This window comes from Apostichopus japonicus, chromosome 15, assembly GCF_037975245.1.
Source record: "Apostichopus japonicus isolate 1M-3 chromosome 15, ASM3797524v1, whole genome shotgun sequence".
Taxonomy (NCBI): domain Eukaryota; kingdom Metazoa; phylum Echinodermata; class Holothuroidea; order Aspidochirotida; family Stichopodidae; genus Apostichopus; species Apostichopus japonicus.
This window is the reverse complement of record NC_092575.1, coordinates 24,761,840-24,785,460: the sequence shown is the minus strand read 5'-3', so window position 1 is coordinate 24,785,460 and position 23,621 is coordinate 24,761,840. Positions and strand designations below refer to the sequence as shown.

At 38.6% G+C, this 23,621-nt stretch overlaps 1 protein-coding gene across 1 annotated transcript in view; it reads left to right on the top strand.

Annotated features, from left to right (window-relative positions):
- Window positions 1-23,621, top strand: part of LOC139980451 (NADPH--cytochrome P450 reductase-like) — a 29,071-nt gene that overhangs the window by 3,872 nt on the left and 1,578 nt on the right. Inside the window, exons 2-14 of the mRNA XM_071992047.1 lie at window positions 1,096-1,303; window positions 7,999-8,056; window positions 8,341-8,469; window positions 11,179-11,328; window positions 15,094-15,218; window positions 16,234-16,323; window positions 17,779-17,880; window positions 18,720-18,836; window positions 19,577-19,695; window positions 20,178-20,359; window positions 20,820-20,969; window positions 21,475-21,742; window positions 22,632-22,860. Of these exons, the coding sequence (XP_071848148.1) occupies window positions 1,096-1,303; window positions 7,999-8,056; window positions 8,341-8,469; window positions 11,179-11,328; window positions 15,094-15,218; window positions 16,234-16,323; window positions 17,779-17,880; window positions 18,720-18,836; window positions 19,577-19,695; window positions 20,178-20,359; window positions 20,820-20,969; window positions 21,475-21,742; window positions 22,632-22,860 (1,927 nt within the window). The remainder of the gene's footprint in view (window positions 1-1,095; window positions 1,304-7,998; window positions 8,057-8,340; window positions 8,470-11,178; window positions 11,329-15,093; window positions 15,219-16,233; window positions 16,324-17,778; window positions 17,881-18,719; window positions 18,837-19,576; window positions 19,696-20,177; window positions 20,360-20,819; window positions 20,970-21,474; window positions 21,743-22,631; window positions 22,861-23,621) is intronic.

The window sequence follows — 23,621 nt, the reverse complement described above, 5'->3', positions numbered from 1 at the left end:
CACCAATCGGAATTAGTGAATACATGAATGCTGGGTTGCCTGTATGTTGAGAATTCCATTCAAAGATTTTCTTTACAATGGTTATTTCAGCTGTGACTACTCTGTCTTTGTCTTGACCTTGTCCTATTCCCACTTGTCCCTGCACTTGATGTTGGATATAATCTGCTGGTGCTTTGCTGTGTTCGTGGCAGAGGCTCTTCTCGTCTATTTGTCTCAAGTTCTCACCACTTAGCTCACAGTCCTTCCTATGTCCTTCCAATGTTGCCAAAAGCCTGTGGCTATGTGGAGGTATCTTTAAAATTTGTCTAATCCATCTTACAGATGGTTTGTATAAACCTGGAGGAGTTCTCATTGAAACTTTGTAACCCAATTACAGTCTATACATACTGTACATGTACATACATGTGCTAAATGCTGTGAGTTTCCTCGATAGCTTCATCTTCATAATACAGTGGATGCTAATTACAGTATAAATCTTAGGACCTTCTAAAGGTAATATTTGGTTTATTGAATTTTTTTGGGTCAAATTTGAGTGGAAATTAAATGTCCTACCTATAGCCAGCTATGCCAACAACTCAGTCTAGCCAAAATTAGCAAACTGTATCGTGCATCGTGTTTAAAATATTTCATAAACCAACCAGCAGCAAGTTGTGATACGCAAAACTGGATTCTCGAAGTCCGATCTTTTCATCAGTCCTTGATGTAATAACGTACTGCAAAGATTAAAATAGTGAAATTATAAGAAACCAAAAAAGAAAAAAAATTGAAGCTTTTGAAGAACATAAATTTCAGGAAACGTGACCTACTCTGATGTACTCACAACGGAAGAATTGGAGGGTAAACCAGTCAAAATAAGGTCCATACAATCAACCATCTCTTTACATCCCTTTTTACTATGTAGTTACTAGTATGGAATTCTTGTTCTTTTCCATTGAATTGTCACGTTTGTCTGCCAGTTGGTAAATATATCCCTTTAAGGAAATCAATCTGGTGAAGTACTTATAGATGTAAGTTTTCTAGTCTTAATGCATACATGTACATTATGTTAGCCATGTTTGTTGATCTTGTGAATCTGCTGTGTTGTGTTCCACCCAGGTCGTAATATGAACATCTTGGGAGTATCTGCAGATTCTGTTGTTCCACCGCCGGCAGAAGTCGTTGAAGACATGGGTACCTCAGAGCCACTGATAGGGACGATGGACATATTCCTGCTGGGTATCAGCCTCACCATCGGCGTCTATTGGTTCTTCATCAGAGGGAGAAACGAGCAGAACTCAATCGATATAGGAGCCCTGAAAGTAACGTAAGTTTGCGCCCAGCTTAGCTTGTAGTCGAGAGCTTGTGACGTGTCTGTACGTTACTGCTCTTAAAGCCAGGTAGAAGCCAGGCAAATGTGCAGTATGTCACAGGTCATAGTTGCAATTGAATCAAAAAGTAGAAGTTAAAATTTACAACGATTATGACCTGAATAGAGAGAATAATAACTGTTTATTAGAATTTTATAACTCTAACAAGTTAATGGGATTACAAAGAAATCTGAAGATCATCTATGTGTGATGTATCATGATCATGGACTAACCTGCAGGTAAAGTTTTAATACACATGTCGCAGCATTTCAAACCAACTCTAAAGGTTTTTGTACACGTTCTTCTGTATCAAAGTTATGTCCTTGGACGGTGTTAAGATGTATTGAACCTATACTTTATAGCAGTAATGAAATTCTCATACTATCGGATTATTAATACTTAGGTGAGGACATAGTTAGGTTTGACTTATTGTTATCTAGTATACAGTAGCAGACCGTATAATTATTATTAATCAATATGGTCTCTGTTCTCAGGTAAACTCATGGAGGGGTTGTCAGCATGTCATGTAGCTATATGCTGTGCATGTTACTGTTCATAACATGTAGTAGTATTGTACTATATGTACTGACTCAATCAGGGATTTGAATTTTAATATTCTTAACAGTATTTATACAATTTCAATGTTAAGAAAAGAATGTTCCTTACAATACAGCATCAATTCACTATCCTCAGAAATTACCAAAAATTTATGAAATGGATAAAAAATTAAAAAACATTCCTACTGTGAAAATCTACTGTACAACCAGTTAATAGAACCTATAGACCTGTGCAAAGTCTAGTAGCCTTATGTACTAGTGATCTGCATGCAAGAAGCAGAACTGGGTTTCGTTATGCAAAATCCTGAAGACCTTATTTACATAATGTTTCAAACAAAGAGACTTCAACACCGATTTTGCATTGTTGGTTTTTGGGGTTATTTTTTTTGGTAAGACCCAAAGAGCTGCATAGACTTTGCATGGTTTATCCTTCAAGTTATTTTGAGTGGGTTTGGTGAGAACTGAAACTTGATTCAGTAAAGTACTGTACTTTACAAAAGACTAGTACCAGAAGTGAATGTCATACATTAATGAACTCAACCACACATTTTGAGCTTAAAAACCAATTACAGTATTCCTATTGCATACAGTATACAGTATTGCCTGATGAATCTAACATTTTGTGTCTTGATCAGGTAATATCTCTTACTCCATATCCCCTCACCCACCTTCTCATTCATGCCCCTCACCCATCCCCCTCACCCATCCCCCTCCCCCCACCTCCTCACCAAAGAATCTTGTACTACATATATACGCAAGACTAGGTGAAAACTTATCTGGGGAGGATATCTGTAAGTGATCAGTTGTCATAGTTTGTTATACTAGTCATCATGAATTGGGTTAGTGGAAGTATGGTAATGTAATTTGGTAATGTAACTAATCTAGGGAGGAAATCCAATAAGTAATACAGTTGTCATAGTGTATGGTATTTATGTGTGAAAGTGGAAGTCTGACAAATGTAATTTTACTGCAGATTATAATATACTGTGCAATCAAAATGTATGAAATGAGATGATTCAAAGTGAAGTTACTCATGTTTCAGACCTGACAGGCTTAAGTTAATTACCCCAAGATTAAATTGTCTGTGACAATAACAACTGTCCACTCCATGGATGCAATTCATCAGTTGCCAAGTAAGGAAATCTATGTTATTAACAACCCAGACCTTAAAACTGTAACTGGTTGTGTTGATTGATTGATAGTTTAAGGCTAGGTGGGAGGACTGGGTTGTTTACCTTTCCTTCAAAAGTTCTCTTCACACGGCATGCACAGTATAGAGCTATTTTCTGTAAGTTTGTGATGCTATTCATCGTACTTCAACATCATAGCACAGATTCTTGTTGGACTAATGGACCTAAATTTATTGTCGTGCAATAGTACTGTACCTTAGTGTGTAGATGTACAGTGTAGTGCGTACAGTATTGCTTAAAATTGCTCGCTCGCTCATTATCTGTTCTGTTGCTCGGTATACCTTTTCTGTACTGTACATGTATGCATACCTCACATGGATATTTTCAACAAAGCCATTCTGCATCCTGTCAAAGAATGTTTAGTATTTGAAGAAAAGTAATGTTTTGGAAACTTTTTCTGTGGATCATTGCTGGCATGAGTGGAATTCATCTGTTACAGATCACTGGCTCCTTGGATTGCGTTTTCTTTTTCTTTTTCATGTCTGTCTTTTTAAATTCAATATTTCCTTAATGGCACAAATTTTGGAAAAAGAGGCTATTTTTATGGTATTTAGTCTCCATCTTGGATTCTTCTATATTACTCATTTTTGACTTGGTAATTGAGTTATAAAGTACTTGGATTTTTTTTATTCATCTCTGCTACCTTTTTTGTACCTCTAGATGTCTCCAAAACGGTGGATTTAGATTTGTTTCAAATGCCATCTGACATCGATTTGTTCAAAACACTATGATGTGCAGTCCCAGCACAGCTGTCCAAAGCTTGCATTCTTCTTCCTATAAACAGATTTATTTCAGCATTCCGAGGGAATTAACTGTTTGGTGTCCTTCCAATCGGATGTGCCTTTCAAATTTATTTTAAATAGATTGAATGCACTTAATCATTTTTAATACCAGGCGTTTTACCAATGGAAGAGTCTAGCTATGAAATATGTGTTCATATATATTATCCATGGATAAGATAAATGATCAAATCATATGTTCCAGATCAAATCAGGAAACTAGAAAAGCTTTCCACTTGGTTATACTTTACTGTTCCAAACTAAGCTATGAATGTATGAAAAATTATTTTAGTTTTTTACAAGAAAATCACTTTAAAACTCAACAGTTGATGGATATGATCATGAAGATAAAAGGTTGATGTGTTTGATAAGTTTATTGTTAAAAAAAAAAAGATTAATCTTTCACATTTACGTAAAGAACTGTCTTTAAGGTGTATGGTAGAATATCTCCTCCAAAATTTCAAAAGAACCTCAATTCCCCCCCCCCCCCCTCTGTTGACTTTATAGCTCAGACTACTGATCAAATATCCTCCTGTCTGCAAATTTCTTCTCTCTCACCATTTCTGTACCTCCTGCATCCAAGGATACATTTCTCAGAGCCCAAGTCTTATCATCTGTGTTTACTGCTTTACATTGATAAGCATAAGTTATGATATTGAAATGTATCACTTTTCACACTTTGTTGACAGGTTAAGACAAGAAGCGAAGGGTAGCTTGTAAATGCAACACAGTGAGGTACAAATTTGTACCCTCTCTCGTTCCCCCTGCGCCACCCCTGACTGGTTTCGTTAACAATTGATCGGAATGTTTAATTACAAATTATCGTCCAGGATTGTACTTGTGGCTTAATTTTGGCATTTTTCTGTTCTCAGTGGTCGGAAACAACAAATTCTTACTTATTGACCGCTGTGTCTGTCTGTTTTAGTTCAATACAGTACAGTACTTGAAACCATTTAGTGTGTAACACTGCAGTGAAGTTTGCAAAATGTTACAGTATGTAAAGGATCTGTTTCGACCTTAAGAATGAGTTGTACTGTAAGTTAGTATTCCAATATTCAAAGGCATAGAGAGGAGGCATTTGTACATGGAATATTATATGTATGGGTCGCATTCATATTTCAGTTGTGGATGGAGTTCTGTGGTGAAAGTCAAAACTTCAACTGGGTTTGATAGTGTGGAATTTGGTAACGAAGATACCGATTAACATATATTTAACGCTTTTGAATAAAGAAGTCGAGCTGTTGAGTCAAACTGACACATTTTGTGACATATTTCACAATTCCGTAAATTGGCATTTGTAAATTTTTTACCGAGAGTGTAACAGACACGAACATCATGTCCGTGCTGAATCGTTTCAAATCATGGATGAAAAATGTCACCAAGAGCTCGGAATCAAGGTTTGTATAAATTTGGATCTGTTCTTGTGTCAAATGTTAAGCCTAAGTAAGTACTATAAACTGTTTGAGTGATAAAATGTTATCATTTTTATGTTGTTTGAAGTAGAGTATGTATGTGATGACTGGAAACAGGTCAGTGTCATTGCTCATAGTTACCTGACAGAACAAGTTTTTTAGGTGACAAGTGAATCCACATTTGTAACATAGCAGTTAAAACAATCTGTCATTCATAGCCTGTCTCCTCCAATGAACATGCTGTAATGTACTGTCGTACAGTGTGCACTCAAATCGGCATTCACCTGCTCTTGCCAACTTTGTTATGTCATTGTTACATCGACCCACTATCGGTTCGATGTCAACCCTTGCGTAATTTACAGGTAAAGTTCCAGTCCAAATCAGTATTGGTCAGAAGCTAATTTAGAGCACTAGGTTAATTTTCTTGGTGGGGGGATATACAGTACTTCAGTGATCATAATGGGAGCAATTGTGTGCAAATACTGTCGTCTTGGGTGGGTTACAAGGGCTGAGAGGATGGACAAGTGTTTTGGGTTGTGTTTATGGGTTAAGTTTGTATTGTGACATGTATGCATACAGTATATATCTATTGCACAGACCTTTCTCATAACTACTTGATAATGATTATCACATACGTAAATATCACATACGTAATTATCACATACGTAAATAAAACTTAACATAAATTTTAGCACTAATTTTTTTTTTAACTTTTGAGTGTACCTTTCTCATGTCACAAGGCAGGCTATAGTAATGAAGCACTGTATTACAGTAACTTACTTCGTTCCTGGCTTACCTGTCTCCCCACAACCTTAGCACCCTCATTCTACCGTGCCTAGAATGTCCTGGTAACCTTTTAACACTGTACGCCCTCTTTGACCAGCTCCACCGGTCACCGCCCTTCCTTCTCATTCTACCATCCAAAGTGTCTGGATCGTTATTTATTGTTGGTTTTTAACATCAGAAAGAGTTCTTTTCTTTTTCCAAACTCATTTGATGCAAAAAGTTGATACATAGCAGTCTAGTGTCGGTACATGTATACATGTATGTACAGTATATATGTACATTACTGCAAAGCCCTAATTATACTTTATGCAAATTCTAAGAGCTGCTAATAATCATATTAATTTAAAGTATGTACTGTATATTGTAGTACTGTACACTGTACATTACCTTATCATGCATGCCATGCATGGTGACATATTTTTGTAATGTTTAGTATTTATTCACTTAATTGAAACCATGGATCCATGAACTGTGTACTGTATGACGAGTGCACTTGAGACACACACACACGTTTTTTCAACTTAAAGCGAGACTTTGAAGACAATGATTACAAAATCTTTGCCCTGTTGAAACTTAGAGATCATTGGTAACTTGTTACAAAAGTGGGAATGAGAAAGAGGTTTAACTAGTGCATGCTGGTGCATACGTGTACAGTAACTGGGAGGGCATTGAAATAGGTCAGGGTGACACAAAATGTGTGTGCATGTTTGTATTAAGTGACTATTGAATTACTTATAATGAACCATTCTTTACTTAACCTATATCTCCTATGTCCATACCATACAGTGTGGCCCCCTATCTACCTAGCCTGTAACAACTGTTCACATTTTTGCACTACGACCCTCAGTGACCCTCTACGGGGGAGGGGGGCACTGCAACACTCTGTAGAGAAAGAACTCAAGACACATCTTTCAGCAGTTGGCAGAGTTATTTTTATCTAGTTTGAAGTGATGGCATCTATACACTTACTTACATGACTCTGTATTAAGTGCATACACTGTACACCACCCTTAATAGAAAAAGATGTATTTGCTCTGTACAACTCAACTGTACAGTACATCCGCTATTACTATACATAATTATACATTTCAGTGTTTGATTTGGTGTCTTACATTTTCTAAAACTTCTTTAAGTTCTCTCAAGTTCTCAAACTGTAAAATACATAACTATACTGTAGGTCAGATGTTCTGCTTCGGCCGGAAAACCGGATGAAAGAAAGGAGGAATAAGAAAACATGAAAGCAATTAACAATCTCACATTGGTTTTATCAATTCTTGAAAGTCTAAAACAAAAGAAAGGAAAATCAACAAAGAGACCTTATAGTCAACGAAAGCAGAAAAAAAGAAGCTTCACAAAGCTTATGTAGACCGTAAAATATTTAAATGTTAGAAGGCCTGACATTACTATTCTAATACGATCTTTTTCAGGCCTAGAATGTTACAAATTTTATGATAGCCACTTGCTGAAAACTTTGTGTGCTTAAAAAAAATCTAATGACATAAATCAATTTCTCGCAGGCTTTTTTCCTGAATCGTGACACACGTCAGCAACTGCACAAGCTTTTGAAAGCAAGTGCAAAATATTTGCTGGTAATAAAAAGAATTACTCAGCTTCAAGTAGATGCCGAAATCTTACTTAAATGCTTTAATAACTCTTAACTGGTTAATCATATGTATATTTGTTTTTAATGTCTTTTGGCAGGAAAATGCTGGTGCCTTTTCCTTTTCTCCTGGTAAATGGCAAACCTCTCTGGCACGTTGTCAGTTAATAGCCTGAATTTCTAGGCCTGTTTATATTTGTTCATTTAGGTACAATTGTCCGCATGTTGGTGGCGAATTTACCTTACTCTCTTCAATACTTTCTCCACCTAAACTGTATGTACTCTAATTAAGTTTGCCTCATTTTGTATGTGTTTTTACCTTCAACAGGCCAAATACCACCAGTTCCAGTTCTAGCGCAGGTTTAATCGAGAAAATGAAAACATCGGTGAGAACTGTACCTATAAACTACACTTTAAATTATTTATAAATATTCCACCCCTTAATGTTCAAAAATTCTTAACAATATCAACTGATAAAAAGTTTCAACTAATTAAGAAAAATAAAGAATAGATTTACAACTTGTGAATGTATTTTGTATGACAATCTGCTTATGGTTGTATAAGTTAAAAGTAGTCCTACTTTTATGCAAATGAGCAAATCACAATTTTCTGATTTATTTTGCAAAATTTGCAACTTTATTTGTAATCGTCGTTTTTCTTTTTCTTGCAGGGTCGTAATGTAGTGGTATTTTATGGCTCGCAAACGGGAACGGCAGAAGAATTTGCCGGACGACTGGCGAAGGACTGCCAACGATATGGTATGAAAGGAATGGCTGTCGATCCGGAGGAAGTAGAAATGGTAATTGACCAATCAGAGTTAGTTGTTATTCAGCCAAGAGCTGACTCTGAATTCAACAGAATATCATTTAGTCCAAACAAGTGGAGACGAGAAAGTTTTCACATTATTAGCATGTTTGGTGAAAAGGAAAATAGGAATGATTGCAAATTATAGCAGCATGCAAAGATAATGTTTCTTCATTGCAGCGCTCAGAAAATATAGGTTTCTTCTAAGCTATTCCTGGAGAGACAGGTAATATATCTTTTAAAATGAGTAACCACTCCAAAGCATTGGGGGGGGGGTGGGGTGGGGAGGGGGAAATCTTGAAAAGAGTTGTTCATATTATTTATGACAAATGTTGAAGGAATTTTTGAAAAAGCTTATTGTTTCTCTGTTAAGTTTACCTGTTAATTAGTAATAAAACTATGGTATTAATACACTACAAATTTGTTGATAGGGTTTTTAACTCCCTTCACCACATCATAAGGACCTGTTCCATTAACATGAAATATATGTCGTCGTTTCTTTCGCTCTGGGTACGCAAGTGGGGATGTAAGTAGTAAGATAATTAATTGATCAAGCATGTTTCTTAATTTTAATTTTAGAGTTTGTTCATTAATTGAAGCCCGGTAACAACAACTAGCTGCGATTATAAGATTTACTCTGTTTTTTCCTTCATGCATGGCGCTGTTTATTTGCACTCGCATTGCTCATATGTATTTGTCCCAATGGACATCCCAATATACCTTACTGTTGCGCAGTCAACAGTGGGAAATCTTACTGAACGGTGCTGCTCGACCAGTTATTGGCAGATGTTTGCATTGAATCTTTTTAATTTGCTTTCTCCAGTGTTCGCTATGGAGACACTAGTGTTGTATAGGTGTGACTCCCTAGCCCAGTGTGCCACACTGTGGGACTACTATTAACTCAATGTGTCTCAATGTGTGTTTGCCAAATTTTAACTTTGACTTTTCCAGCTCACTGCCCTAAAAGCTCAGTGTGAAAATAACACCGTTCTATGCTATTTTCATATGAACAATCATTATTTTTATTGAGTTATCTGAAGGTAAACATTTTGAGCTGAATAAAATTTGCCAGTTTTTTTAACGAGTCCCGGATTCTACAAACTTCAATCAAAATTTGCAAGCCCTGCCCCAACAGATCATGTGCCAATCAAATCTCTCTGTTTTGTTTATGACCATAAGGCCTATAGGACTTACTTTCACTTTCGTGGCTAGTCTGGTCCATTCTCTTGAATAATATCTTTCTTTTGGTCTAAGGAAGGAATAAACAGGTGTTTTCAGATGTGTCCTTTGTGAAATTGGGTAAAAAAAGTGGACGATACAAGTATTTACATAGGTTACATTTATGTAAATGAACATGTTGATATGGGCGGCCGCAGTCATTTTACGGTAAATCTTTTCGCACCATAAGGGCAACAGAAAATAAATTTCTTTCGATTGTGACAGCTTTTCTCCATTAAACGCACCTGGTCAGAGTGCATTTAGAATAAGAAACATTAAATGATCTGCTTCGGAAGTTTGTTTTTCCGAAATTGATCAGCAAACAGGTATTGAGACTTTCAAGTTGCACTAGTGTTGTATATATGCACCAGAACACCAGGCTTTAATGACAGTACTTGCATTGCAGATGCAGTGTTTCTAGTTTTACAAGGACTTACCTCACATGTTTGCTGTGCACTTAGTTTTTCAAAGTAGAAAAATACATTTACAAACATTTATTTAAAAGCCTGACTTATATTTAAGTAAATACCACTTGGAATGTAATTTCATTACATAAATATTTCACAAGTGACTTTTACCATTTCAAAGGGTTAGACAAAGACTCATTGGTAAAAGGTTGAATTTTTTGGCAGTTGTCCGATCCTTTTTTTGTTTTCACACACTAGAGACATCAGACACTATTGAGGTATTGGTATCTTTGAATAGTTCAACTTCAGTTTAAGCAAAGAATGTCTGACAGGTGAACCTTCATATCATCAATAAATTTTGCTTTGTTTTGTGTGTTGTGGGTATTCAATCACCCGGAGCTTTAAAATGTTCACAATCTTTTCACATTTTCCGAAGCAAAAACTTGCTGGTTCTGGTGGGTTATTCAAGTGACTCATCCAGAGTTCCAGACTTGCACATTCCTTATCAGTCCCCCTCCCTCCTCCCCTCCCCTCCCATCCTTCATTTCTCTGCCACTGTTGGCTCACCTACAGTATACTTCCCTTTGAGAAGAATTCAAAAATTCTTCCTTGTTTAGAATTGCTTCAATAAGGTGTGAACAAGCCAAGTTCTAGAGGTCATCAAATATGTGATGTCTAAGGCCTTGATCATAGTAGAAGTCTAAGCTTATCAGAGTAAAGGATTATTACTATTATTTGTTTTATCACATAGTATAACAAGGTGAACAAGACAATATAACTGCAAATAAGTAAAAAATGTGAAAGGAAGTAAACTAAGAAACCCTTTTGGGCTTAATCGAATAGAGTACTCCCATCAAAGAAAGTAGATAACCTTAACACCTATAAAAGAGTTACCCCTCCACCCCCCAAAAAAATAGATAACCTTAACATATAAGACCTATAACACTACCCCCCCACCACCAACTCCCACCCCTTACAATGGATACAATCAATAAAGGCTTTCATAGTAATGAAGGTATGAAGCATCTGTACCTAAATATAGGGATTGAAACTTTCTTGTGTCTATTTTCAACCAACAGGAAGACTTACCCCAACTGAGTGAGATCGAGAATTCTATGGCTATCTTCTGTATGGCGACCTACGGCGAAGGGGACCCTACAGACAACTCTCAGGAATTCTATGAATGGCTGCAGGAAGGGTCAGTTGACCTGACGGGGGTCAAATATGCTGTAAGTACAGTCAGATAGTATGATATGAGTGGTTGCAGGAAGGGTCAGTTGACCTGACAGGGGTCAAATATGCTGTAAGTACAGTCAGGTAGTGTGATATGAGTGGTTGCAGGAAGGGTCAGTTGACATGACAGGGGTCAAATAGCTGTAAATACAGTCAGAATAGTATAATATGAGTGGCTGCAGGAAGGGTCGGTTGACCTGACTGGGGTCAAATATGCTGTAAGTACAGTCAGATAGTGTGATATGAGTGGTTGCAGTAACGGTCAGTTGACCTGACAGGGGTCAAATATGCTGTAAGTACAGTCAGATAGTGTGTTATGAGTGGTTGCAGGAAGGGTCAGTTGACCTGACAGGGTTCAAATATGCTGTAAGTACAGTCAGATAGTGTGATATGAGTGGTTGCAAGAAGGGTCAGTTGACCTAACAGGGGTCAAATAGCTGTAAATACAGTCAGAATAGTATAAGAGGGGTGGCTGCAGGTAGGGTCAGTTGACCCGACAGGGGTCAAATATGCTGTAAGTACAGTCAGAATAGTATGATATGAGTGGCTGCAGGAAGGGTCAGTTGACCTGACTGGGGTCAAATATGCTGTAAGTACAGTCAGAATAGTATGATATGAGTGGCTGCAGGAAGGGTCAGTTGACCTGACTGGGGTCAAATATGCTGTAAGTACAGTCAGATAGTGTGTTATGAGTGGTTGCAGGAAGGGTCAGTTGACCTGACAGGGGTCAAATATGCTGTAAGTACAGTCAGATAGTGTGATATGAGTGGTTGCAGTAACGGTCAGTTGACCTGACAGGGGTCAAATATGCTGTAAGTACAGTCAGATAGTGTGTTATGAGTGGTTGCAGGAAGGGTCAGTTGACCTGACGGGTCAAATATGCTGTAAGTACAGTCAGAATAGTATGATATGAGTGGCTGCAGGAAGGGTCAGTTGACCTGACTGGGGTCAAATATGCTGTAAGTACAATCAGATAGTGTGTTATGAGTGGTTGCAGGAAGGGTCAGTTGACCTGACGGGTCAAATATGCTGTAAGTACAGTCAGAATAGTATGATATGAGTGGCTGCAGGAAGGGTCAGTTGACCTGACTGGTGTCAAATATGCTGTAAGTACAATCAGATAGTGTGATATGAGTGGTTGCAGGAAGGGTCAGTTGACCTAACAGGGGTCAAATATGCTGTAAGTACAGTCAGATAGTGTGTTATGAGTGGTTGCAGGAAGGGTCAGTTGACCTGACGGGTCAAATATGCTGTAAGTACAGTCAGAATAGTATGATATGAGTGGCTGCAGGAAGGGTCAGTTGACCTGACTGGGGTCAAATATGCTGTAAGTACAGTACAGATAGTATGATATGAGTGGCTGCAGGAAGGGTCAGTTGACCTGACAGGGGTCAAATATGCTGTAAGTACAATCAGATAGTGTGATATGAGTGGTTGCAGAAAGGGTCAGTTGACCTGACAGGGGTCAAATATGCTGTAAGTACAGTCAGATAGTGTGATATGAGTGGTTGCAGTAACGGTCAGTTGACCTGACAGGGGTCAAATATGCTGTAAGTACAGTCAGATAGTGTGTTATGAGTGGTTGCAGGAAGGGTCAGTTGACCTGACAGGGGTCAAATATGCTGTAAGTACAGTCAGATAGTGTGATATGAGTGGTTGCAAGAAGGGTCAGTTGACCTGACAGGGGTCAAATAGCTGTAAATACAGTCAGAATAGTATAATATGAGTGGCTGCAGGTAGGGTCAGTTGACCCGACAGGGGTCAAATATGCTGTAAGTACAGTCAGAATAGTATGATATGAGTGGCTGCAGGAAGGGTCAGTTGACCTGACTGGGGTCAAATATGCTGTAAGTACAGTCAGATATGTGTGGCTGCAGGAATGATCAGTTGACCTGACAGGGGTCAAATATGCTGTAAGTACAGTCAGAATAGTATGATATGAGTGGCTGTAGGAAGGGTCAGTTGACCTGACACGGGTCAAATATGCTGTAAGTACAGTCAGGTAGTATGATATGAGTGGCTGCAGGAAGGGTCAGTTGACCTGACGGGTCAAATATGCTGTAAGTACAATCATATAGTATGATATGAGTGGCTGCAGGAAGGGTCAGTTGACCTGACAGGGGTCAAAATATACTGTAAGTACAATCAGATAGTGTGATATGAGTGGTTGCAGGAAGGGTCAGTTGACCTGACAGGGGTCAAATATGCTGTAAGTACAGTCAGATAGTGTGTTATGAGTGGTTGCAGGAAGGGTCAGTTGACCTGACAGGGGTCAAATATGCTGTAAGTACAGTCAGATAGTGTGATATGAGTGGTTGCAGGAAGGGTCAGTTGACCTAACAGGGGTCAAATAGCTGTAAATACAGTCAGAATAGTATAATATGAGTGGCTGCAGGTAGGGTCAGTTGACCCGACAGGGGTCAAATATGCTGTAAGTACAGTCAGAATAGTATAAAATGAGTGGCTGCAGGAAGGGTCAGTTGACCTGACTGGGGTCAAATATGCTATAAGTACAGTCAGATATGTGTGGCTGCAGGAATGATCAGTTGACCTGACAGGGGTCAAATATGCTGTAAGTACAGTCAGAATAGTATGATATGAGTGGCTGTAGGAAGGGTCAGTTGACCTGACACGGGTCAAATATGCTGTAAGTACAGTCAGGTAGTATGATATGAGTGGCTGCAGGAAGGGTCAGTTGACCTGACGGGTCAAATATGCTGTAAGTACAATCAGATAGTGTGTTATGAGTGGTTGCAGGAAGGGTCAGTTGACCTGACGGGTCAAATATGCTGTAAGTACAGTCAGAATAGTATGATATGAGTGGCTGCAGGAAGGGTCAGTTGACCTGACTGGGGTCAAATATGCTGTAAGTACAATCAGATAGTGTGATATGAGTGGTTGCAGGAAGGGTCAGTTGACCTGACAGGGGTCAAATATGCTGTAAGTACAGTCAGATAGTGTGTTATGAGTGGTTGCAGGAAGGGTCAGTTGACCTGACGGGTCAAATATGCTGTAAGTACAGTCAGAATAGTATGATATGAGTGGCTGCAGGAAGGGTCAGTTGACCTGACTGGGGTCAAATATGCTGTAAGTACAGTACAGATAGTATGATATGAGTGGCTGCAGGAAGGGTCAGTTGACCTGACAGGGGTCAAATATGCTGTAAGTACAATCAGATAGTGTGATATGAGTGGTTGCAGGAAGGGTCAGTTGACCTGACTGGGGTCAAATATGCTATAAGTACAGTCAGATATGTGTGGCTGCAGGAATGATCAGTTGACCTGACAGGGGTCAAATATGCTGTAAGTACAGTCAGAATAGTATGATATGAGTGGCTGTAGGAAGGGTCAGTTGACCTGACACGGGTCAAATATGCTGTAAGTACAGTCAGGTAGTATGATATGAGTGGCTGCAGGAAGGGTCAGTTGACCTGACGGGTCAAATATGCTGTAAGTACAATCATATAGTATGATATGAGTGGCTGCAGGAAGGGTCAGTTGACCTGACAGGGGTCAAATATGCTGTAAGTACAGTCAGAATAGTATGATATGAGTGGCTGCAGGAAGGGTCAGTTGACCTGACAGGGGTCAAATATGCTGTAAGTACAATCTAATAAGTTTACTTGATATGAGTGGCTGTGCAAAGTTAGAAAGCATAGATCACTTATTAAAACAATCTTTTCCAATTTTACTTTAGTCGGATTTGCAATGCAGTTAATATTTGTCTAAACAAGTTTTTATTTAATTTTTTTTCCTGCTCAGGTATTTGGATTAGGTAACAAAACTTATGAACATTACAACGAAATGGGCGTGTTTGTAGACAAGAAGTTGGAAGTGCTTGGAGCTGAGCGGATCTTTGAACTAGGTCTCGGAGATGATGATGCCAAGTAAGTATTAAGAATATGCGTGTGGGATCTCGTACTTAGTATGTGGCTTCCACGAATTGAGTGCAAGGTTCCTATAGTTTTGACCGAGGTCAAAGGTCACTAAGGGTCAGCAAAGCTGAAAGTTTGAGAATGGGAAAACCCTTGTGTAATCTCTAGAACCTGAGCATTGACAGGACTTCATATTAGCATGGTAGATTAGGGCAATATTGTGCATTTAAACTCAGTTTCAATCTGAAACCCTTGAAAACACATAATGTCTCAAGATTCTGCAGGGTAAACTACAGTAGATCTCTCTGCATTTGCTTTTTGTTCAGTTTCAAGTTAAGCCCAGTGAATAGTGCCTTCAGAATTGATTAACATACCAGCAACATTTTCTCTGACAACCTTTGCTACACAAGTGCTGAGAGATTCTGTCAGGTAGCTGTGGTAGGTGGTTTTTTCAAGAGTTTGAACCTTCTTGAAGCTTCTACATTATCATCTATTTCCTTTTTGGCGGCAAGTAGCCGGGTTTAAGTATCTTCACTCGGATTTCCTTTTTGAGAATTTAAGTGACAGTAGAGAGGGTCTTTGTTTATTTGGAATACTTGTTTAATTATCTGTAAAGGCACCTTCAAATTTTTGAGATGTTTGTCACATTTTTTTCTTATCCTTGAACTATTTTTTCCATCACGTTATTTCAAAAGCGGTACCAGGTAGTTTTATTTTCAGTTTAAATCACCAGATTTGTTCTAACCTATTTTTCACAACACCCATCGAAACACATTTATTTCACTCTATAAGGTATTTAGTTTTGAATCTATCGATAAAGATGTTCGCAAACTCATGTTTGCTAGCATCTCTCACTTGTGAGAGATAAAATCCTGCACAAGAGGTATTAATAAATACTGCACCAAACACACCTCTGGCATTGACTAGAAGGGTAAAGTAAAAGTCAATATTACCGATAGAAAAAGTTGTTTTGTTAATATTTTCCCGTACTTTTTTAATCACTCGGCCATCTTGTTTTCCCTTACAGTATAGAGGAAGATTTTGTCACTTGGAGGGAGAAATTTTGGCCAGCCGTCTGTGAAAACTTTGGTGTTGAAGCCACAGGAGATGAATCAAGGTGAGCAAGGGGGGTCGATAATATCGTCCTGGGGAAGACAGGTTTTTTTTAAGATGCTAAGCAGCCAAATGTGTATGTGGGAGAAGGCAAAATGCCAAATAGTTTATACTTAGTTAATAACTAATATCAAATTTACAGCTGAAAATCTGAAATTTTGCAACATGTTTTTTTTTTACTGTTTGAGAGACTATTTGAGATGTCAAAAGCTCGGATATTTCCTGGATGAAAAGTCTATTCTATTTTGACATGCCAGGAACTGAACCTACGACCTCCCAATTGCTAGGTTTCTAAGGCCACCACCTTTAACCCACTGCACCATAGCACACAATGTGAGAATGCTTTAAGACCAGTGCTTTATAAGAGCGGCATTCAACGTTCCAGTTGTTGATGTTGTTTTTGAATTTGTCTACGATGAGGACGTTTGTTAACGTTCCCAATTCCTTTCTGTTTACCTTACAAAGTAACTAGGCCATTTCAACCAAAACTAAAACGATGACTTCCCAGATGCTCGGTTACATTACTTCTCAATACCAGTGCCTTAAGACAGTGTTATATAAATGTTACCATTACACCTTGCAACAACTTCCCATTGGTTTTGTAATGAAGAGAATTTTAGATAACTCAGGATTGCATGATAGTTTGATCACTACCAAACTAGGTCAATATTGTGGCTTTAGCTTGTGTTACCAACAACTGAAAACATTGGTGGTACGACCAATGATTACGAGTTGCTGTGTTAGAATTTTGTCGGAATTTTGTAAGAAATGTGAATTTTGTTTACCACTGAAATTGTACAGAAACACTTTCTGAAACCAAGAATGTGCATATATCAGTGGGCCCATGGCCAAATTGTGTATTGATGAGGTCGCAAGACTCACTGAAAACCCAGGTACTGTCTTCTGTATTTGTGAATACTCTCCTCTCGAAGAATGTGAATTGGTGCAATCGTGTAGAGTTTGATAGAGGCTGTTGGAATCAAACTGAGTACTTTGGTTTCAAGGGGGGGTAAGTGTTGGGGGGTCAAGTGTTGAGGGGTTTAGTGTTTGGGGGTTAAGTGTTGGGAGGTTAAGTGTTGGGGGGGTTAAGTGTTGGGAGGGGTGTTCTTGTGATTGTTCATGACCAGCCCAGACATGACTTACAAAAATTTTAGTTAACAAAGTTGCAAGGACAGATTCAGGAATTATATAAGAAAAGGGGTGTTGCTCGGAGGTCCTTGAAGCTGACTCTAATGAAAAAAATAATTTTTAGACATGAAATGGTGCATTCTTAGCCTTTCTGAGGTACCGTTAGGCTATAGCTTAGGTCCATAAATAGGTCTACACACAAGGTTATGCTAGTAACTATTAGAATTTGTTGTGTGGGGTTGAAAAGATGAGTCTACACACCCCACCCCCTTCCATGGGTCCACACCTGCTTTGTATAACTTTTTATTCTCTATCGTATTTTATCTTTCAGTATACGTCAGTATTCTCCTGTCTTCCACGGAGAAGAAATACTCAAGGAGAAGGTCTTCTCTGGAGAAGCTGCTAGACTTGGCTCATTCAATAATCAAAAACCGTACGTCAATTTTTCTCACTTTAACATGAGATTGAACTGCATTACAAATTATGGGTTTTGTCAAATGCAGTGGGAAATATTTTTTATGTTCTTGCATATGGGTGTTAGTTGTATCTTCAGATCAATGCAAACATTTTTTTTATTTGTTTGATGTTTATACCCAGAAACTCAGGTGTATAGTTCTTAACTGTCAGTATGACAAATAAGCCAAGTCCTCCCATTGAGTCCAATGGTAGTGGTGTTTACCTAGCCTAACACATAATTTTATAGAGAAGATAAGTGCCTAAGCTTATCAATGCCCACATGATCGCATTTGCTGCAGAAGATGATAATCCACATATATCTTTATAGATAGACAGACAGACAGACAGACAGACAGACAGACAGACATACATATACGCCTGGATATTTATCATGGCCATAGTATAAGACATGTCTGTTTTACTGTATTTTGAGAACTGTCAAAATTTGTTTACTTTAATGGTAGATCACATGGCTGGTTAAAAATATGTTATTTACTCCTGTCATGTACAAAACTAAATGCCATATAAATATAAGTACAAAATGAGGGTCATATGTTCAAGTATTGTACATCAGTTTCAACATCTAGATGAAACTAATGATATCTCTAGCAATAGTTCACATGATATAGTTGATAAATTGACCCACACTCACTCAATCAAGTCTGTATTTACCTATTTTACGATCCTTTTTCATATTTGTAAGTATGCTATATCGCTATTGTAATCTAAGCGTTGTGGAGCATCCAGACGAGTAACCAATCAAGAACAGTGTGTTGATCTGTGGGTTCTGTTGTACTTCTTTATACTCATTGATAGACCATATGATGCGAGGAACCCTTTCCTAGCCCCCATCCAGGTTAACCGTGAGCTTCACAAAGGAGGAGACCGTTCCTGCATGCATATTGAATTCAACATCACAGATTCCAAACTCAGGTGAGTTCATCATCAATTCTTAATCAATTCAGTGTAAATGCTTAATACAATTGTTAATACAATTGTCAATTGCATATCAGTTTTAAGCCAATCAGCTGCTCCTTCGGTCAGTAATGGGTCGTCATGTAGCCGTTGATGCAGTGCAATGTCCAGGGTTGTTGGGAAATGGGGCTCTCTCTGGTTTAATGGAGGGCGTTGTTATACCGGTCCTCACGTCCGTCGTCCGTACTGTGTAAGTGAACAGCTCTGACAAGCTGCGAACATGCCCCGACGAACTTGCATACCGATGCACTGGGCGATTTACCAGTTCAAGGTTCTACCTACAGTGCAATTTAGAAAATACAACTTTAAGTGCTGAAAAACAAGTAATACGACTTGAACTTTCAAAATTATGTGTCAACAAATCTTGTCTTCAATAATTATGAATGAAATTGTATATTCTAGTATCGATCAACTCATGGTTCACTTATGATCTGCAGTCATAGACTGCAACTTGTCAAGTTTTCACAGAAATAGAACGGACTGATATGGCAGCGCCCTCTATGAATTTCGGACATGACAGGAGACCCCCTCCCCCCCCTTGTTAGAAGGTGTCAATTCTTCCTATCGACCAAATGGGAACTATTTACGTTTCCACGAAAGAAGCATTTAATTCTTACTGGTTGTTTTGTTTTATTTTGTCTTTCAATTTAAAACAATCTGTCTTTACTCTTGTTATTTTTGTTGTTGTCTCTGTTCAGGTACGAGGCTGGTGATCATGTGGCTGTTTATCCAATGAATGACCAGGGTTTGGTGGAGAGGATAGGAAAACTATTAGAAGTTGACTTGGATACCGTATTCTCCTTGAAGAATGTTGACGGTAAGTGTGGGAATGGAAATCTTGCCAATACTACTGTGGTAAATGTTTTATATAAGTAGTTTAAAAAAAATAAAAAGAGGGCATGACCTAAAGTGTAGCAGTAGAACATGAAAATAGTACGAATATTGAAACCTGTCATTTTGTCAATGTAGCCTGCAAGGGCCAGAATTTCTGTTTATAACTACAAAGGTAAAACTCGAGAATTAAACTATGTTTTTGCATTTATTGTAACTCTTTTAAGTGTGTTTATTTAATTTCAATGTGACATATCTTTGTTACCTATCTGGTTCTTATAAAACACCAAAGTTGCCATGCTTCGGTGTTTGTAATACAGCTTATAAATCTATGCATGTGTGTAGTAATTTGCATATTTTGTTATAACATTTCATATGCAAATACCAGATAAATTAGTCCCTGCCTACGATGACCTTTTTTCATAAATGAAGAAAATCAAGTAAGGTTTTGCTTTATTTCTGTTACAGAAGAGGCTAGCAAGAAGCATCCATTCCCATGTCCCACCACCTACAGGACAGCTCTGTCATTCTACGTGGACATTACGTCCAACCCTCGTACAAATGTCCTGAAGGACATCATGGACTACGCTACAGAACAGAAGGACAAAGACCAACTCCAATTACTCTCCTCGTCCTCTCCTGAAGGCAGGGTAAGATTTAGCCCATCGACTAGGATCGGGTCGAGCACCAATAGTTTAGCTCATCATCTGGTGATAATAGGGCCTCCCCCTACCCCCCCCCCCCAAAAAAAAAAACCAAATGTTTGAAAGGACAAGTTGATGGTGCAGACTAAGGCAAGAAAATCTCCATCTCTGAAAATTAATACGGAATTACTTTGCTCAAGTTGCTGTAACTTAAAATCTGGACCGGTTGTCGGAAAACTTGTTTCTGCTGGAGCCTAATAATTGTTATGTATTGGCCATTCTCTCTCGTTTTGAAGGACTTGTGTATTTTGACAGATCTTGTCACTTTACGATTTGTTTTATTTTTAATGTGTGAATGTTCAAAATGGCAGCAATTTGTAATTTGTTCTTCTATTTCATTCAAACAATCCAAGGTCACTTCTTCATTCTTTTTTCTGTCTGTCTGTCTGTCTGTCCGTCTGTCTAGAATGAATACAATGAGTGGGTGATCAAAGACAGCCGTAACATCGTAGCCGTCTTGGAGGATCTACCGTCCTGTAAGCCACCGCTGGACCATCTGTTGGAGCTTCTACCCAAGTTACAGGCTCGGTACTATTCCATTTCATCGTCACCGAAGGTAAGTGGCCCGACCGCGTCGTGGTCAGATATTTTGTCCATTATTGAGACGAGCTGGGTATGAGACACCTGAAGGTGTGGGCGTGGCCCAATGGGTGGCGTCCACCGACAAAAATGGTGATGGCAGTCTCGGATGACACGGTGAAACTTCTTGCCAAACCAACAGAACGTCCCCCTTACTCTTGATTCTCCAGAGAAGATATTAGTATTTTTATTTACCTTCAAACTTACTTATCCGGCATCTCTATCACAAGAACTGATGTCACATTTGTGGCATATCACATTGTGGCATGTGGCATGGTTCAATCAACCATCAGGGGTTTCATACATAACTTCTAACGTTTGCTTTGTCGAATGAAAGAAATAGTGCCCTATGTTCTTTGTCACAGGCGATAAAATGGAGGGAGGGTAGATTAATACCGTGAGAGTATCACAACGCAAATTGATCAGGTCAGTCCCTTACAAAGTTGTTTTTTAACCCTGGTGATATCCTTCCTTCCCTTCAGCTGTACCCTAATAGCATTCACATCACCGCTGTCTTGGTCGAGTACACCACCAGAGTGGGTCGTAAGGCCAAGGGTGTTGCCACCAGTTGGTTACAGGACAAGATTCCCAACGGACCAGACAATGTTCCCAGGGTGCCAATCTACGTCAGGAAGTCCCAGTTCCGTCTTCCGTTCAGACCCTCGACACCCGTCATCATGGTTGGACCCGGTACCGGCCTGGCTCCCTTCCGTGGCTTCATTCAAGAACGTCACCACGCCAAAGAAGATGGTGGGTCCAAAAAATGTTGTCTTAAGTTTTTTGGGGTTGTTTTTCACAAATCTTTTGTGTCCCAAATAAATGTGAAAAACATCCAGAAATTAGAATTAGAGGCAAAAGAAATATATATATACGAAAGTCATGTGTTGACATCTGTGTAAGGTGTCTTGTGGATGCAAGTGAATGCTGTATCATTGGCATGCATTTGGTGTAATACATACCTATGAATATACATGGTTTGTGTCATCTCTTTATAAAATCATTTGATTCATCACACCTTGAATGTCAAAATAGATGTTTAGGATCTCAAGAAAGCTGCAAAACAAACCAACTAGCTTAGACCTACACATTATTAACTAAAATAAAATAAAACTGTTAGCAAACTGCTTATCCACTAGAGAGCCTGTGTAGGAGAATGTATAAAAGTAAGTTGGCCTGACGTTTCGATCCTAGCAGGATCTTCTTCAAAGGCTAAATGACAAGTGAATGACAAGTGACTAAATGACCACTTGTCATTTAGCCTTTGAAGAAGATCCTGCTAGGATTGAAACGTCAGGCCAACCTACCATTACACATAATTAACTAGCCTAACCATTTGGTAATATAACATCAACTGTCCGTGTTATATGGTGTTGAAAGTTGGTGCTACACATACTAGTTTTAACTTTAGAAATTGATGAGAAAAGACATGAATATGCATGGTTTTATTTCAGGTATCTTCTATATGGCACAGATCATCGAATTATCACAGTGAGCATACATCCTTCACAAGCAAGAGAACAATTTCCTATGGATATTTCCTAATGAAGGTGTGGATAATCGGGTGGGCACATTATGATTTGTATTTATTTATAGGGTCATGTTTTTTATTCATGTTCTCTTTTTCTTTTTTTTCTTTTAGGTAAAACCTTGGGAGATACTGTCCTCTTTTTCGGATGCAGGAAGAAGGACGAGGATTTCATCTACCAAGATGAGCTCATGAATTACCTTGAGAACAAGACGCTCTCGCAGATGTTTGTAGCGTACTCTCGCGACCAAGAGAAGAAAGTCTACGTGCAGCATATTATGGAAGAACACAAGGACACGATATGGAAGATTCTAGAAGATGGCGGCCATATATATGTCTGCGGGTGAGTATTTAGAGTTTAAAAATAAATATTCTGAAGGAGAGCTTGACCTTCGGTGGAAGCAGTAGACTCGCACGGCTACCACGCGATCATTGATCTTATCAACAGTGATTTTTGTGCTGTTGGTTTTTTTTTTGCTCTCCTATTCCATTTCCTATCAAAAGGTTAAAAACAGTACAACGACTTCATTCCATCACTAAAACCTCATTTGTGCAGCGTACGATGATATAACTGGCAGAGACATTTTGTAACAATATCTTGGGTCATAGAATAATCAATTAAATCAACCTGCCAACAGACTTATTTGCCATTTGAAAGAAACTCATCATGAGAGAGAGACAGACATCGTATCTGATTGCATCCGTCAGATTATAGCTTTATTAGCTTACAAAAGCAGCTACTTATATATGTTTGCTACGTGAAGGCTGGTGGCTTGGAAGGCCACTCAAGATAGTTCTTAAGATCAAAGCAGTTATGTCAAACAAGTCATTAAGAAAATCTGTGACATTTGAGGGTAACACTTCAACATGCAAACCTAGACGTCTAGAGCCGAACAGGAAATAAACTTACCCAGCATGTCATCGCAAAGTGCCGTACAAAATGGGCAAATGTATTGCAGTTTAGTACACTTGAAGCCAAAGTACTTAATAAGAGAACAAGTATTATCGGATCTGAGGCTGGTAACATCATAGATCATGCAGTTGCTGCTGCTATTATTACTAAAAGATGAATGCCACATTATACCATGGAGATGGTTGCAGGTT